At 35.4% G+C, this 15,654-nt stretch overlaps 1 protein-coding gene across 1 annotated transcript in view; it reads left to right on the top strand.

Moving 5' to 3' along the window:
- The window catches only part of LOC100167549 (neuropeptide SIFamide receptor-like), a 50,661-nt gene extending 35,007 nt beyond the window's left edge, over positions 1-15,654 (top strand). Inside the window, exon 4 of the mRNA XM_001947456.5 lies at positions 10,987-15,654. Within this exon, the coding sequence (XP_001947491.1) occupies positions 10,987-11,749 (763 nt within the window). The 3' untranslated portion in view covers positions 11,750-15,654. The remainder of the gene's footprint in view (positions 1-10,986) is intronic.

Below are 15,654 nucleotides of genomic sequence, written 5' to 3'. Positions count from 1 at the left end.
ATTTATAATGTTATTTTTATCATTAGTGTATATTTAAAGAACCAGAAAACGACTCGTTTTAATTTTGAATTGAACACCTACATCAAAGTTTACTAAACAATTATCCACTTAATAGTTTACAATAAAAAGTGGTGTTCTCGCTTGAAAAGCAAACAAATGTATCATTACAGGACCTGTATCACTCTGTATCACCTACTCATTATGTAGCTAGTACAAAAATAACTTTAAAATATATATTAAATTGAAAAATCGGTGTGACCGTGCTCAGTGAATTATCCTGTACATGATATATATATATATATGTTATATCTGTGAGTATGCTAAGTACCTATACTTTCCGTTGATTGTCTATTATTACCGAAGAATATCATATCACACCGGGAAACGATAAGGTATATTAAGGATGATCGTACAATATTTGGATGAAAGTAAATCACAAAGCGAAATATACAGTTTAATGATAATAATTATACTTTATTATATCAAAACAGTTATTGTTTTTATGTCAAAAGTCACCGAAATAACATTTTCCGGTTAGTTATTTGAAACAATGTCACAATAGTATGTGACGACAGTATAGACGAAGAAAACTTGTGCACTACACCCGTGAGTGTGCACGATGATAAATTACGTGGACGGAAGTGGAACATCAGTAATGCACGACAGTGTGGACGGGCAATACCGGGTGGACTGCTACCGGGTGGACGGCCACCGGATGTACGGCAACCGGATGGACGGCTGGTACGGCTACCACGCGGGTCACCACGGGCGACGGGTGCGATTGGACGACTGTGGACGAGTGCACCACTGAAGCCGGATGGTGTACCACTGCTGGTATGACCGGTACGACGGGCACGAACGGTGCTGCGGTGGCAACGGCAACCAAACACAGGACTAATGCGATCTGGAAGAAAATTTAAATTAGACTTAATCGTTGTTGTCATAATTCAATACATGCACATGGGATTAATTCTGTTGGACTCCTGTGACTGGGACAAAACTAAAAAATTTAAACCTCTAGCTGTAAGCTTGTAATGATTACATGAAAAGCATAATATCCACAACCAATCGTAGACGCTCGCCGTTTTACACAATTATCCCTTAACTATATGGGTCCTTTTTGCTTTTACCGAGAAGGCGCAACCGTGTTTTATATAATTATTCGAAATAAATATACTTACATGTAGGTTAGGTACCTATGTACTTAATTGAATTTAGAATAGAACTCTAGGCATTGAGTTTAACTGTCCAACCAAAGTGCCTTTGTGTTGTCCGTGTCGGAAAAAAATATAACAACTACACCACTCCTAATGAAAAAAGCTTCCGGTGTAACGAAATTATACTATTGCCCTACACCCAAGATAATGCTTATAATTTAATATATTATATCGATGAACATTTTTTTATGAAAAAAGTTCGAGTGGTGAAAGTCCTATAATGGGAATAGAGTATTATGGGTGCTTAAAAAAATACGAAGGATCATAAGTCTCTTTACGCGTGAATACCGCTATAAATAGTTTGGTTTGTTGAGATCCGTCCATGTGATTATTATAATTTATAAACAGCTTAAAATTGTTGGTTTAAACTTTTAAAATTATGTTTTGAAATTCGCGGGTTTTCGGTAAGCATTTTTCAAGACGGTAAAGTACCTACTATATAAAAGAAGCATAATATACAGCCATCGCCGTTATCGATTGAAAAAAGGACACATGTGGCACTATATACAAACAGGTCAAAATTGTACATTCCCAACGGGTTTCGACACCAATTTTGAAAGAAACGTCTATTAGATCAAATTGACGGAAACCCGTTAACGTAATATCCAGTTACGAAAACGCAATTTAAGAGCCGGAATAAAAGCGTTCAATACTTTTCGCACGAGGTGCTGTTCGATCGAATGCCGGTTTTGTCATACTATAACGGTTAGTTTTCAAAATCCCCAACTGTGAGTGCTAAGGATAACAGAAACTGTTAAAATACATAATGCGAGAACAAAATATACCATCTCACCTCCCCGCGTGACCGATCGTCCGGAAACACGCGTCCTGCGCGTGGTCAAAGTCTACTGCAGTGCTTGTAATGCAATTTGAAACACTTTTGCTCGTAATGGTAGTTTCGAGGAAACGACTGGAAAAAAATGACTTTACGGTGGGTATCGAACGATTTCCGCACTACACAAAGCGCACATATTATACACAACGCCACGTTCGGATGTTTTAGCTCGTGGTAAAACGTGTTATCTGATAGAGACACGCCTAAAATTCACTCGTCGTCGAGTTTCCAAAGGCGTATAATATTTTAATAATACAATACCCCATATACTGCAGGTATTATAAAATATAGTGCGGGGCATGTCAATATCGAGTGAAACGAAAAAAATTCAACGCGATTTTATAGTCATCGTCGCGGTATAGCGCATCTTGACCTTTTCACGAGCATTATAATATAAATACACGACCAAGCGAGGCTTTTTTATACGTGTAATACCTATATTGTAACGCCGTGCACGCGTACAAAGGTGAGCGCAAAAAAGACCTATATGGCACAGGTATACAGTGAGGTACACCCGCACACACACACACACATAATATATATAAAGGCAGAGTTGCAATTGCATTTTTCCCCCTCAACCCATAAACTCCGACCGTTATTGCGGTGTTTTTATATTATATATAAGTGCCACTTCATGAATACATAACACACACACACACACACACATATAGATAAAATTTAAGCACGCTGTGTGCGAGCGTACAACTGCTGCAGTGTATAAAACCTTGTGTGTGTGTGTGAGCGCGTTTTGCTACTGAAATTGATTGTTTGTCAACTCGGCGGCATAACGGTTTACCGTAGTTGTTTTATACCGTAGCAACCACCACCGACGACGAGACTAGCTACATATATTTTATACACACAATATAATATATGACCATAATAATATCTATGTGTACGTGTACCGCAACGGCGACGACTGCAGCACAACGCACAGCAAAATATATAATATTATTGTAATATATCATTGTCGTTGCGTGACATTATTACGACGTCTCTAATGACCGCTACAACTATACCACGGTGGTTACTGGTTAGGCGTCCGACCGTTCTAACAGGATAATATTATTATGAAACAGAAAAGTCTGACTGTATAGTCTCCGTACTTTTACCGCAGACCCGTTACGGGTTTTCCCGGACATCGTCGGTGATCGCCGACACCCGAGACGGACGAAGAACGACCGATTCGGCACGTCTTATTCGCATACACAGCAAACGGTATAGTAAGCCAGTAAAATTGCATCAGTGAAAATGTGATTTAAGACCTCATAAGAGCTGCGTAAAACGTCCCCAAAATAGGGGAACGAATGCACATCGAGCACGATAACTCGCGACCAGCCCCTCCCCGTATGGCGCCACCGCAGCCAGTCGGTCGGGCAATACAACAACGATATGCATTTCTATTGGGCCAGCGCAGTCTTCTGCACGAGACGGACAATATAATTGCCTATATCTGGGACTGTATCTCGTTTTTGCAGCCCCAAAGAAGATAATAAACTGGTCTCCGGAATGACACTTAAATGACGCGATTTTCCATTAAATATTACGACTATTCGTTTTAATGAGACGTCGTAAAGAGTCCAAAAATAAAAATAATACAAAAACGAACTGATCTTACAATATTATGATAACTGACGCTTAAAACAATTAAACGATTAACGTGCGATTATGTGTATATTTTACGTATAAGTTATGAGACTTTGCGACACCTCTATTCGAGGTTTTAATAATAAAACCCGTGAGTTATAATGTTAAAAAAAAAATTCCATCGAAATATTTAGCTTGTTATTCAATATATTAATAATATAACATACATAATAATACTATTGTGTGATTAGGATATTGAAGTTTAGTTTTCTCACAAAAGTCGTTAACCGTTCGCACCGCAGCAAATTGCAATGATAAACCTAAACCGAATTGGTGAAAACATTATCACACGATCTACAGTAATAATTACCTCGCGAAAAAGTTTAAGGTGTCGTTATTATGACGGTGATAAGTTAACAAGTTGATGTTTTGGGTTTTCCATAAGCATAACATACGTCATGAAAAAAATACGAATAGGTAAACATTAACATCGGTACAATATCGACTCGATGATATAATAATTGACCGTATAGTTGTATTCGTCACAATCATCATCATCACCTTACATGATACATCGATACATCGTAATACTGCCTTCTCGGGTTATTCGAACAATATTATAACACACAACACGTTTATTACTGGTATAGTGGTATCGATACGAACAAATTATAAAGAAGATTGTATTGTGTGAAGACGACAATAATTGATAGCAATACAATCACAATAATACAGATCGGCCGGAAGAGAAAGTCGTCCGATCGAGACCATAACATAACTTTACCATACGATCCTATAACAATAATCGCACAGTGTTATCACGCGGTTTTCCGAGTTTAGCGTAACTGTACCCATCGTAACGCGGTCAAAGATTAATAATAATGAAAAAACGATTCAAAACAAAAAAAAAATCCTATTGGCGATTCAAAAACGACATAGACAGCATTATGCGTGCGCAGATAACATATATTATTATTATCAACGCCTCATAAACAAGTGATAGTAATATATTATCGTTTCGCGGACAGTTTTCGAGAGGCTTACCGTTGACTTCATCTTGATGGCTGGAAAGGTCTGCTGCGGAGACTTGTGTCGGGCTGTTGGAGTTTTCGACTTGTCGGGTCGATGGAGTTTTCAAACGTTGTAGTCGCGGGACACGAGACGAAACCGTAATGTGTCCTCTGCACGTCTGTCGCGGGTTTTTATACGATCGCCGTCGAGTTCACCTCCACGGGCACAAACTTGGCCGCCGAACTTGCCGGCCATTTACGGCCGTCCCGCCGAACTTGACCCGGTAAAAGGCGCGAAATACAAGTGCGCGGCCGCCGAGTGGGCAAGGCACGTGGAAACGTCGGAATTTTTTCCCCCATCGTCCACGCCAAACCGGACACTGGCGCAACCGTTACCATTTCTGACAGTCGTCCGACGGCGCTTTTCCATCCATCCATCGTCGTCGTCGTCGCCACGACCTACGGTAAACCACCTTGGCCTGGCCGCGGTTTGTAAGACGACAACAACAACAATGACAACAGCGACGTCGGTGATGTAATACCCAATATATAACAATATGTCAATATATAATATTATTATGTGAAACATAAATAGTGTTCAACGTATAATATCAAATAATTACTTACTGAAAACTTATAAGCTATGGACGCGTATGACGTGTATCGTACCGGATACCAACAAAACTTGGATATATTTTCTTATTTTTATTTTTTGGCAAAATGTAATTAATATTTTTTACCTGTTTGATCTAAAAAAATTAAAAAAATGACACCATATTTCTATGACTCAGAAGATTTACCGATCATAAATCGATATACGTCGCATGTAAAAAACCGAATTATAGCTCTCCTAGAAGTTTTGTATAATTGTTAAATCAGTGAAAATATATCAAGTTAGTGTTTATGTGTATATGTATTGTCTATATGAGCAAAACTTTAAGTGTGCGCCTATACCTATTAAAGTATTAGTATTTTAATTACCTATAAATTATTAATTACAAAAACCTAAATCCCGATACCCAAAAAAAATTATATTCAACCATTTCAACCACAAGCATAACGATTTTGAAGAGTAAAAAATGTGATGTAACGTCTTGTAGGTAATACTAAAAAAAAACCCAGGGATGGGCTGGATGATATTCAAATAATATATTTTAAACATAATATTTGCCCTCACCGTATAAAGTGTCACGGGGAAACTGCTCACCTTGCCACTTTCAGATTACGCCTGTGTCTTGGACACCGATCATTGCACATTTTTCATGCACATTTTTTTCGCCCAACAAATTTTCGTCTGGAAAATATAATTTCAAGACATCAAGACTTATAATATTTCTATGCATAAACTGAGCGCACATTATAGAATATTACAGATGGTTTTATCGGTAAACAGGCGTGTTACGGATTACGGATAAACGTAGGTACTTAAATGCCATTAATTCGCTTGAGTGATCCACCGATGAAGAACGTTTTGACACGAACGTTAACGGCAGCGACTTCAAGATTTATCATACATTTTTTTTTAAATAAACATGGTACCAGTTACGCATAATTATGGTAATATAATATAATACGCGTGTGATAAAGTTTTGTAAAAGTTTATTTAGAATACTTTTTAAATACGTTTAAAATTAAGTATTCGAAAAGTATTTTAAATACCTGACGTGTTGGACGCATTTGTACCTACTTTAAAATCAATATATAATTTTATGTAAATAGCTTTTAAAATAATATTGTTCGTCACATTTTAGATACATTTTTAATAACCATTAAGTTATATTATTTACGATGAAAATCAAATTATTAAACACTTATTTGAACATTAATTATTAATTATTAATTTTAAATTTCATTAATGACAATTTATTTATATAATAGAAAAGTATTTTAAAAATAAAATATAACAAATTGTTGTTAATTTCCATCTATCAGTGGGTACAAAGTTCTAATAATAGTTAAATGTGACATCACAGCTTTAAATTAGTAATTATTACTAATTACTAATTACAAAATATTTTTTTTTATCTACTTGTGCAATCAAAAAAGTAAAATTAAAAAAATATTTGAATTCTTTTTCTTAAAAGTAGGTATTTTAAATTCTTTCTGAATGTACATATTTGTATCTGTATTTAATTATAATTTTTCAAGTATTTTTTGCAAGTCAGTTAATTATGAGGTATGTTTGCACTATAATAACAATAGTAACGATATAACTGTAAAAGCAAACTATCCGAAGTCAGAAATAAAAAATTTTGTTTGGTCAATTTATATTTCTGACACTGGATGGATTTCTTAATTGCTCGTTATTGCCAATGTATATTTACACAATTTCGTAATCTAATTATTGTGATAAATTATTTTTGATTAGCTCAGCACTTTTCGCTGTGTAAAATTGGTTTTTTTCAAAAGAATATTATTTTTTTTAAAAGTGGTTGAATTGGCTAAAAGTCAGAAAGCTTGAATACTGCTAATCCTACGCATTATGTAAAATGAGAGATAAGTAAAACTTTAAACAAATACTCGAATTATGACCTCAAAAACACAGTATTTTCATAAAATTTCTTGAGGTTAGATTTTTTTAACCCTTGCTGAAGAAATATGCGAATATCATGGTATACGGCTGTTTACTTTAGTTCATCAATTAAATTATATTCATTACTTCATTTGCATAAATACTTGTACTAAACTAAATAAATATATCTTTTAATTAACTAAAAAATGCGATTTAGTTTTCATCAACAATGTCCCACGGCTGACACAATTACTTAATGTTTTTCAGTGATCACCGTAAACTATTGATTTTATATTCTCGTGTAACAATATCACGGAGGACCAGAAGGTCAATGGATTATGTATTTGTCCTTACCATAACCCTGGCCGGAATAATGTACAAAAACAATAGGTACATTTCATATACTTCGCAGTTGTTTGTACAGCAGTGATTTAAAACAATAACCGTTCAGAAATATATAAATATATATTATATTATCTATAGCAGAATCATATTTTAATTTGTATCTTTTTCTTGTAAATTTTTGTTTATATCAAAACGCAGATTATATTCCTCCTTAGTGCCGGTCGAAGTAGAATAACCTTAACATTTGATAATAATATTATGCCAAACCTTTGAAATTGTATGTTATGATTGAGTCTACATGATATATAGTAGCGAATAACTTAATTTTATATACAACGACTGAACGAGATGAACTTAATCGAGCATCATAATTATTTATCTCTGAATTGAAAACCTTATGTCGAGAAAGCAATGAGGTGCAATTGAAGGAATAAAAAAAAAGGTTTCACGAATATAGGTTATCACTCCCAATCGTATAAAATATATTTTAGTTTGCAATATTTTTTTAATTCAATAACTACCGATGAATATTAGCGATTAATCTCTGATAATAGTGGAGCGATGAAGATGTTATTGGATTTTAATATTGCAATATTAAAATCCAATACATATGTATTAATAGTAACTTATTTATAGTGACTTTATATTATCAATCCATTTCTATACAATTATAAACCACGTTATTGTTTTGTAATTAATATCTTGACTTTTGTAAACTGTATAATATATAAAGTGAAGACAATTTTATTAGTATAAATTTATTTAACAATTTATAGGAAATCTAACCAATGTAACATTCGCGCTAATTAATTTATCAAATATTAATTTATTTTACTTTATTTTCCATTTATTTGTACTTGTTTCAAATCGATGATTATTTATAATGTACTCTCCCTCACCCCCACCACAATTTAACATAAATCCACGATTCTACTGATTTCTACACGATTTCTACACAATCTACCAATGGACAATCGAAACTGAATAACGGACAGTACCTAAATAGAAAATAGAAATAGTGTACGGAAAGATTTAAAACTAACTACCCAGACAGTAATTTTTTGTTTAATAATATTATTATAACATTATAATCACGAATAATATTAGTTTAACGTTATTATAATACTATAATAATATTATCGTTACAAAATGCTGTCTGGGTAGTAGTGTCTAGCAAATGATAATAATACAAAGTCTTTTCCAATTTATTTTAATGATTGTCTAAAATATGATATTTTAATAGTTCAACTGTTCGTATTTTCTTTAAATGATTATTCGTAATACTAGCTAGTATTTTTTATTAATATTGCCGTCTTCAAAAGTTGTGACAATCAGACAATGACGCATTTTGTTTTTAGTCTGGTTAAATATTCTTATGGTGGCCACATTCAAAGGATTAAAATATATTATATTGTCTCACTAAGCGTAATAGGCTATTAGGTATTAATGTATTATAATAAATCCTATTTTCTGAATTAATTAATTATATTACCCATTAGTTATTAAAATAATGTGTAGGTAGTTATAGGTATCAGTGTGTATAATATTCGTTATTGTTTGACTGAGGAAATTATAACGATTGATTATAATATATTATTGTTTAAATTAATAGGGTATCCGACACAGTAGGTATTATATTATGTTTGTACAAAACTTGTTTCCTTCCGATTGATCGTCTATTTAATAATACTTTTTAACGAGTAAAAATATGAAAGTACGAGTTGCCATTTGGTAAAAGAAATGAAAAAATATAACGTTTAAATGTCTATATATAGAGCTGTGTACCGATTACCGGCCAGCTGTAGCTATGACGGCGAAAAAAAATGCCAAAATTGAATAACGTACAATAATATCATCTCCAACAGTGTACCTCTTACACATATTAATAATAATAATAATAATAATAATAATAATAAAAATAATAATATTATCCGCATATCATATTATATTTTTCGAATATCGTCTATATTTACAGCATCGCAGGCAACATATTTCAAAGATGGCGATGTTCGATCCGAATAGGCCATATACGTTTGGTCGGACTTGCATAATAACAATATGTGGTTGTGCCGGATCAGCACTATTATTACATAATATTTATTGTCAAGTGCGATTTTTTTCTCGAAGTCTCGCCACAGCTGACGTACAGGCACTTTTCCAAGTCTTTTTTTCCTAGTTTTTTTTTTTTTTTTAACTCCTACTGTATAATAATATAATACTTCATCATACACCGCGAGCCCTTTGTCATTGGTCCAAAAAATATACTGCCCTCGAGTGTTGTCAAAAACACGAGTTTTCACTATAAAACGTTATTGTTATTATTATTTCTATTAGGTACCCATAATATGTCTTACTTGTCTCGGACGTGTTGCGTATTGCAGCGTGAACGTAAATTGTCTTAAATGTGACGGCCAATAGTTTTCAACCGGATAAACAATATGTCATAGGTTCTTGTGCGCGCCGATGCGTATAATATTATAATATAAATATATATATAGACTCTCCCAAAAACGACGACGGCCAAATCACTCGTCTCCTTACGTCTTACTGGACGTGATAATTAATTTGTCCTGGCATTTTGTAAATTATAATGTTGTTTTCAACACTAGGTTGTTGTTGATGTGCAGGCCGTTGTCGTTGTTGATTGGACGGGGTAAAAGCGTAATATCTTTTAGCGTGTCGGTCAAACCGAAATGGATTTAACTACCCAGCTGCCCAAGGCTAAGATAAAGATTACAAACCCGAAATATGTTAAGTAAACTACGTAAATGACCTCCAAACGTGTAGGTAGAGAAAATCTGTAAGTTGGTTTACAGTATAAATAGAACTAGGGAAAATAACACTTTTCCCGAGACTACAATTGGGTGGAACGTAGTTTTGTTCTCCTCGGAAATGTTTTAAAAAAACATTTGGGGAGAAAAATGTCGTTTACTTATTAGTTATTATGTTTTTAATCTACAAATGGAATATTAGACGAGATTCCCGATTTTTATTCACATATGACTTGGGTTTCTGACTAGGTATGATAATAATTGATAACTCGTAAACCGTGAGGAACGAGTAAAAAAATTAGTTCCTCTTTTATAGGAATGAGAAATTGAACCAGTACCTTTTAATATTAAATAAACTAACAAAATTCTATTTATACTAAAGAAACTGAACGGATTCCTATAAAAAAGGAACGTATTAACAAAACCGACATCTAACTCCGTCTAAGCGAACATAATATTACGTACCTATTATAAAATATGATCCAGGGAGGGGCAAAAGGGGCATTTGCCCCCCCCCCCAACCACCGTATTTTTACTTTGTTTAACACTGTGTTTAGCCGATTTCTGAACTTTTTGTACTCTTGCCCCCCATGTCACCCCCCCCCCCCCCCAAAAAAAAAAAAAAATTAAGCCCTGGATCCGCCACTGTATACGTATTATAATATCATCTACCTAAATAATATTGACATGACGGTTATTTGGTTGGCAGGTTCCTGGCCATCTGGTATCCGCTGAAGTGTCAGATCACCACGCGCCGGGCCCGGTACATCATCGGCGTCATCTGGCTGGCGTCGACCACCATCACCATACCGTGGGCGCTGTTCTTCGACATGGTGGCCATATTCAAAGACGCCCCCAGCCTGGAACTGTGCCTGGAGGTGTGGCCGGACTACCTGGACGGCAACCTGTACTTCCTGCTGGGCAACCTGGGGCTGTGCTACGTGGTGCCCACTGTGGCCATATCCCTGTGCTACGTGATGATCTGGGTGAAGGTGTGGCGGCGGACCATACCCACTGACAACAAGTGCGCGCGCATGGAGCGCATCCAGCAGCAGAGCAAGGTCAAGGTGGTCAAGATGCTGGCCATGGTGGTGGTGCTTTTCGTCGCGTCCTGGATGCCGCTGTACGCGATATTCGCCCGGATCAAGCTGGGCGGCCGGCTGGTGCCGTGGGAGGAGGACTTCCTGCCGGTGGCCACGCCGATCGCGCAGTGGCTGGGCGCGTCCAACAGCTGCATCAACCCGGTGCTGTACGCGTTCTTCAACCGCAAGTTCCGGCGCGGCTTCACCGCGGTGCTCCAGAGCCGCCGGTGCTGCGGCACGCTCCGGTACAACGAGAACCTGCAGCACTCGGCGTCCGCAAGTGGCAACGGCGGCGGCAAGGCGTCTTCGTATTACATCACCAATCACCACGCTTACACCAAGCGGCAGTCCAGCCAGGAGACGAACGTGTCGTACATATTCAACGTCTGAACGTCCCGCACTGCAACGCACCCAAAGCCGCCCCCCGCACAAACTAACGATAACGATGAAACAATATAAACGATAATCAATTTTTCAATCGTGAACAATTTGTATACGCGCGTATTGTCGTCGATGTCGTCAATGTCGTCGCCGTTGTTGTTGTCGTCGTCGTCGACGTCGTCTTCATACTATTGCGATCGATCGACGATAACAATATAATCAATCAACGATAACCTAACATAATATTATATAATAATAATTCGAAAGAAAAACCTCCTTCAATGACGTCGGAAGTGTTTTCAGGTCCGGCGGCGGGACACTGTTATATATTTTACCTATGCCTACGATTAGATCGTACACTATACGTAATAATAACCAAACGACAAAAATATTTTGACGTGTCGCGCGTTTCCCGCCGCCAAACATCCATATCGATAATACATTTATAATATACAATATTATTATATAATAATCGCACACAACACGTTACGTATTGTACTGCCGGTGCACACTTTATACGTGTATATGTTATAATATACAATAATAATGATAATAATAATATGTAACATATCGCCATCTAAATAATAATAATAATGTTAAATCGTCTTAGACGGAATGCGAAACCGCGATATTTATGTTATCGCGCGATTTTCACATCTATAATGCATATAATATTTTATTATATTATTATATTAATTATAACGATATAAACAATAATAATATTATAAAATGTAGTACATCGAAAAAATAATTATACAACACTCACACACACACACACACACACACACCCAGGGGCGGATCTTTGATATTTGATGGGGGGGGGGGGACGACACATATACATTTTATGATTTGAATTTTAATTAATGATACATGCATATTATCATTTTTAAACAATAATAATTACAAGAAATAATAATGAATAGTTGGTAGTATTATATTCTTATAAACTGAACTTTACATTTATATGTTACTCGTAAGTTACATTAAAAAAAATTGTTGATAGAAAATTGACTGGGGCGCACGTGCCCCTCCCCTGAATCCGCCACTGTGACACACCTACACAAACACACACACACACACACACATACACACACACACACACTCGTATATATATAATATATATGTATTAATTGCTCTAATGTACATTTATATGCATATATATTAGAACGTAGAGTGTATTAATAATAATTTTTTGTTTTTTAAAAAAAAAAGGTACGAATAATATGTAATATAACAATAATAATATTATTATCATTACGTAAAATCGTCGATTTGCACGCTGTACATACACATAATATTACATTAGAGGGTGTATTCGATATACTTTCGCAGCTTCCCTCTCCACCGTAATAATATTATAAACGCGCACGTTGTTTCCCACCGTCCCGCAACCCCCACACACCCCCTTCCAAAACAACCATCCACCCACCCTCTGGCCGAGACCCCGATCGCCATGTATATATTACAGTTACGATGCATACAGCGTGTTACGGTCGACGGGTGGAGGTATGTATTCGGACATTCGATTCGCGGGTTGCTCGGGCGACTTACGATAATCGCTATCGTCTAGTTTTACAAGGACAGTACTTATGAACTTTTCCGCGGTTTAAGTCCCCAGCTCAATGCGTCCGAATGTTACGAGTTCCGGTATAATATATATATATATCACAGTGACTGGATTTGTGAGCCCCTACAGTACAATACAAACGAGTAGTGAATAGCCAACACAAGTGCACAACATGTTATTTTGTTTATTTTTCAAATTCGAAATATCTCAGAGGATTACCGAAAAAATATCCGTTGGCTTTCAATATTATGATATAATTGTTATGTTCCAAGCTGAAGCAACATCTATATAACATCATAACGGTTAGCGCATTAATAATAAATTGTCATTGTGATTGTATCTGTGCGACTTGTAGCGATCACCCGTGTCGACGACTATATTAATTCTAATGGCACAACAGGTATGATATCATAATAGTTTGAATTCGAATAGTCGACAATTGATGGAAATGTAAACAACAATAAAATTCACAACTATACAATACCACCATATTGTAATATTTCAATAACTATAATTTCTCTATCATTTGACGTGTCTGCATTTCCACACGTCGAGCAAGGCGAAGAATGTCCGGTACCCATATAATATTGTTAAGATTAAATCACTATAATATTATATACCCGTCCCCCCGACGAGGAAGATTTTGTAAGCACCGTCCGTAACATGTTATATTGTAAGTACGTAACTACACGTTCCACGCCCATTTCCAACGAGGTCTCTGTCGACCCACTATACCCACTCGCGATGTCTAGATCGTTTTCTGTTTCAAAACTTTTTTAAATCCCAACTCGCTCTACATACTAATTACGTCTCGTCGGCCCAAACGCGTGTACCCGATTCGTCCGAAAGGACTATGGACTCGGCAGTCCGTGTTCGACGACGTACACTTCCGTTTCACACCCCATCCCCCTCGCATTAAGTAGCACGATATCGTATTAAAACGATATTATAATATTGTATTTTTAAGCGGATATGTACCCGGAAATCGATCGAAACGCGTTTATATATATAAAATACATAGACGCGACGTATGTTGTGTGTAATAATTATTACTTATTTCTACGAGAGAATAGAAAAGGCGTGAAAGATGACGATAAACATCGGATTGTTTGTTTTTTTTTTCTTTTTGGCAACGATAACAGTTTCGTTGTAGATACAGCTCTACAACCCCAGAGAAGTGATTTGGCGCAGATTTATCTGGCATGTAACACCACGTGAAACAATCCTAACCGATTTTTTATTGAAACGACGGAGAGAACAGCAGAAATACAATATTATTATTGTTATCGAATCGCGATAACTCATAATATCACATTATATCCCACCGCGCTCCCCGGGCGCTCTCATTGAACTATTATACATCGCAATGGTATATTTATCACAATGTATAGCAATGATAATAACGATCACTCAACAATTCAACCACTACCTACCCACTCGGTTTGAGTTGAAAACGTAACTAGCGTTCGTGATTTGGTAGGCACGACATAATATAATTTAGATAAACTTAACCTACAATTAATATAATATTATAACACTGGCAATGATATTCATATCTACCATCGCATGTGCTCTACGTAGTTACGCATACGATGCATGCTTACTACATTTATGTGAATAAACACTTAAAATATTATAGCGTAATTTAAACAATTATAGTAAGTAGATATACGTTTGGGTTTTGAGAAAGTTTAGAGGACTATTCTCCGAAACTGTCGAATAAATACGTTTTTTTTTTTTTTTAATTAATTCTAAAAATATAATAAAAATAAATTTAACTTTGTCACACGGACATAATATTACGTAGTTGCGAATAATTAAGAAAGTTTAACTTTCAACAATTTGGATAGCAAACAAATACCTAGTACCTACGATTAATATAAATTAGAATTTTACATTTTAAATTCAACCACATATTATGTACCTAAAGGTTGAAAGCTAAACTAATACTAATATTGAATTCATGTTTACCGTACCCTCAATATATTTATACGATAACTTATTATGAAAATAAAAATTAAAAAACTATGATAAAAATTGTATTGGTTTCTAAGACAGACACACTACGTATATATTATATCGATAAATATTGTCTAATTTAATTGTAATGGTGAATGCAATACAAATAAATATTAGACTTATACTATAATATAGGTAAACAATACGTGTTAAATCCAATATGAAAATGTTTGATTTTGATTTAAGTGATTTAACCAAGGTATTATATTTATGTCATATTTTGTTAAATCAATCATATAATGGAAGTGAATATCAAATACTAAACAATAATAATTATGATACTATATATTACTATAATACATCAATATATACGTTTATATTATAATAT

The sequence above is a fragment of the Acyrthosiphon pisum genome, chromosome A2 (genome assembly GCF_005508785.2).
Source record: "Acyrthosiphon pisum isolate AL4f chromosome A2, pea_aphid_22Mar2018_4r6ur, whole genome shotgun sequence".
NCBI lineage: Eukaryota > Metazoa > Arthropoda > Insecta > Hemiptera > Aphididae > Acyrthosiphon > Acyrthosiphon pisum.
Note: the sequence above shows the minus strand (reverse complement) of the source record. Positions and strands in the feature narration are given on the sequence as shown.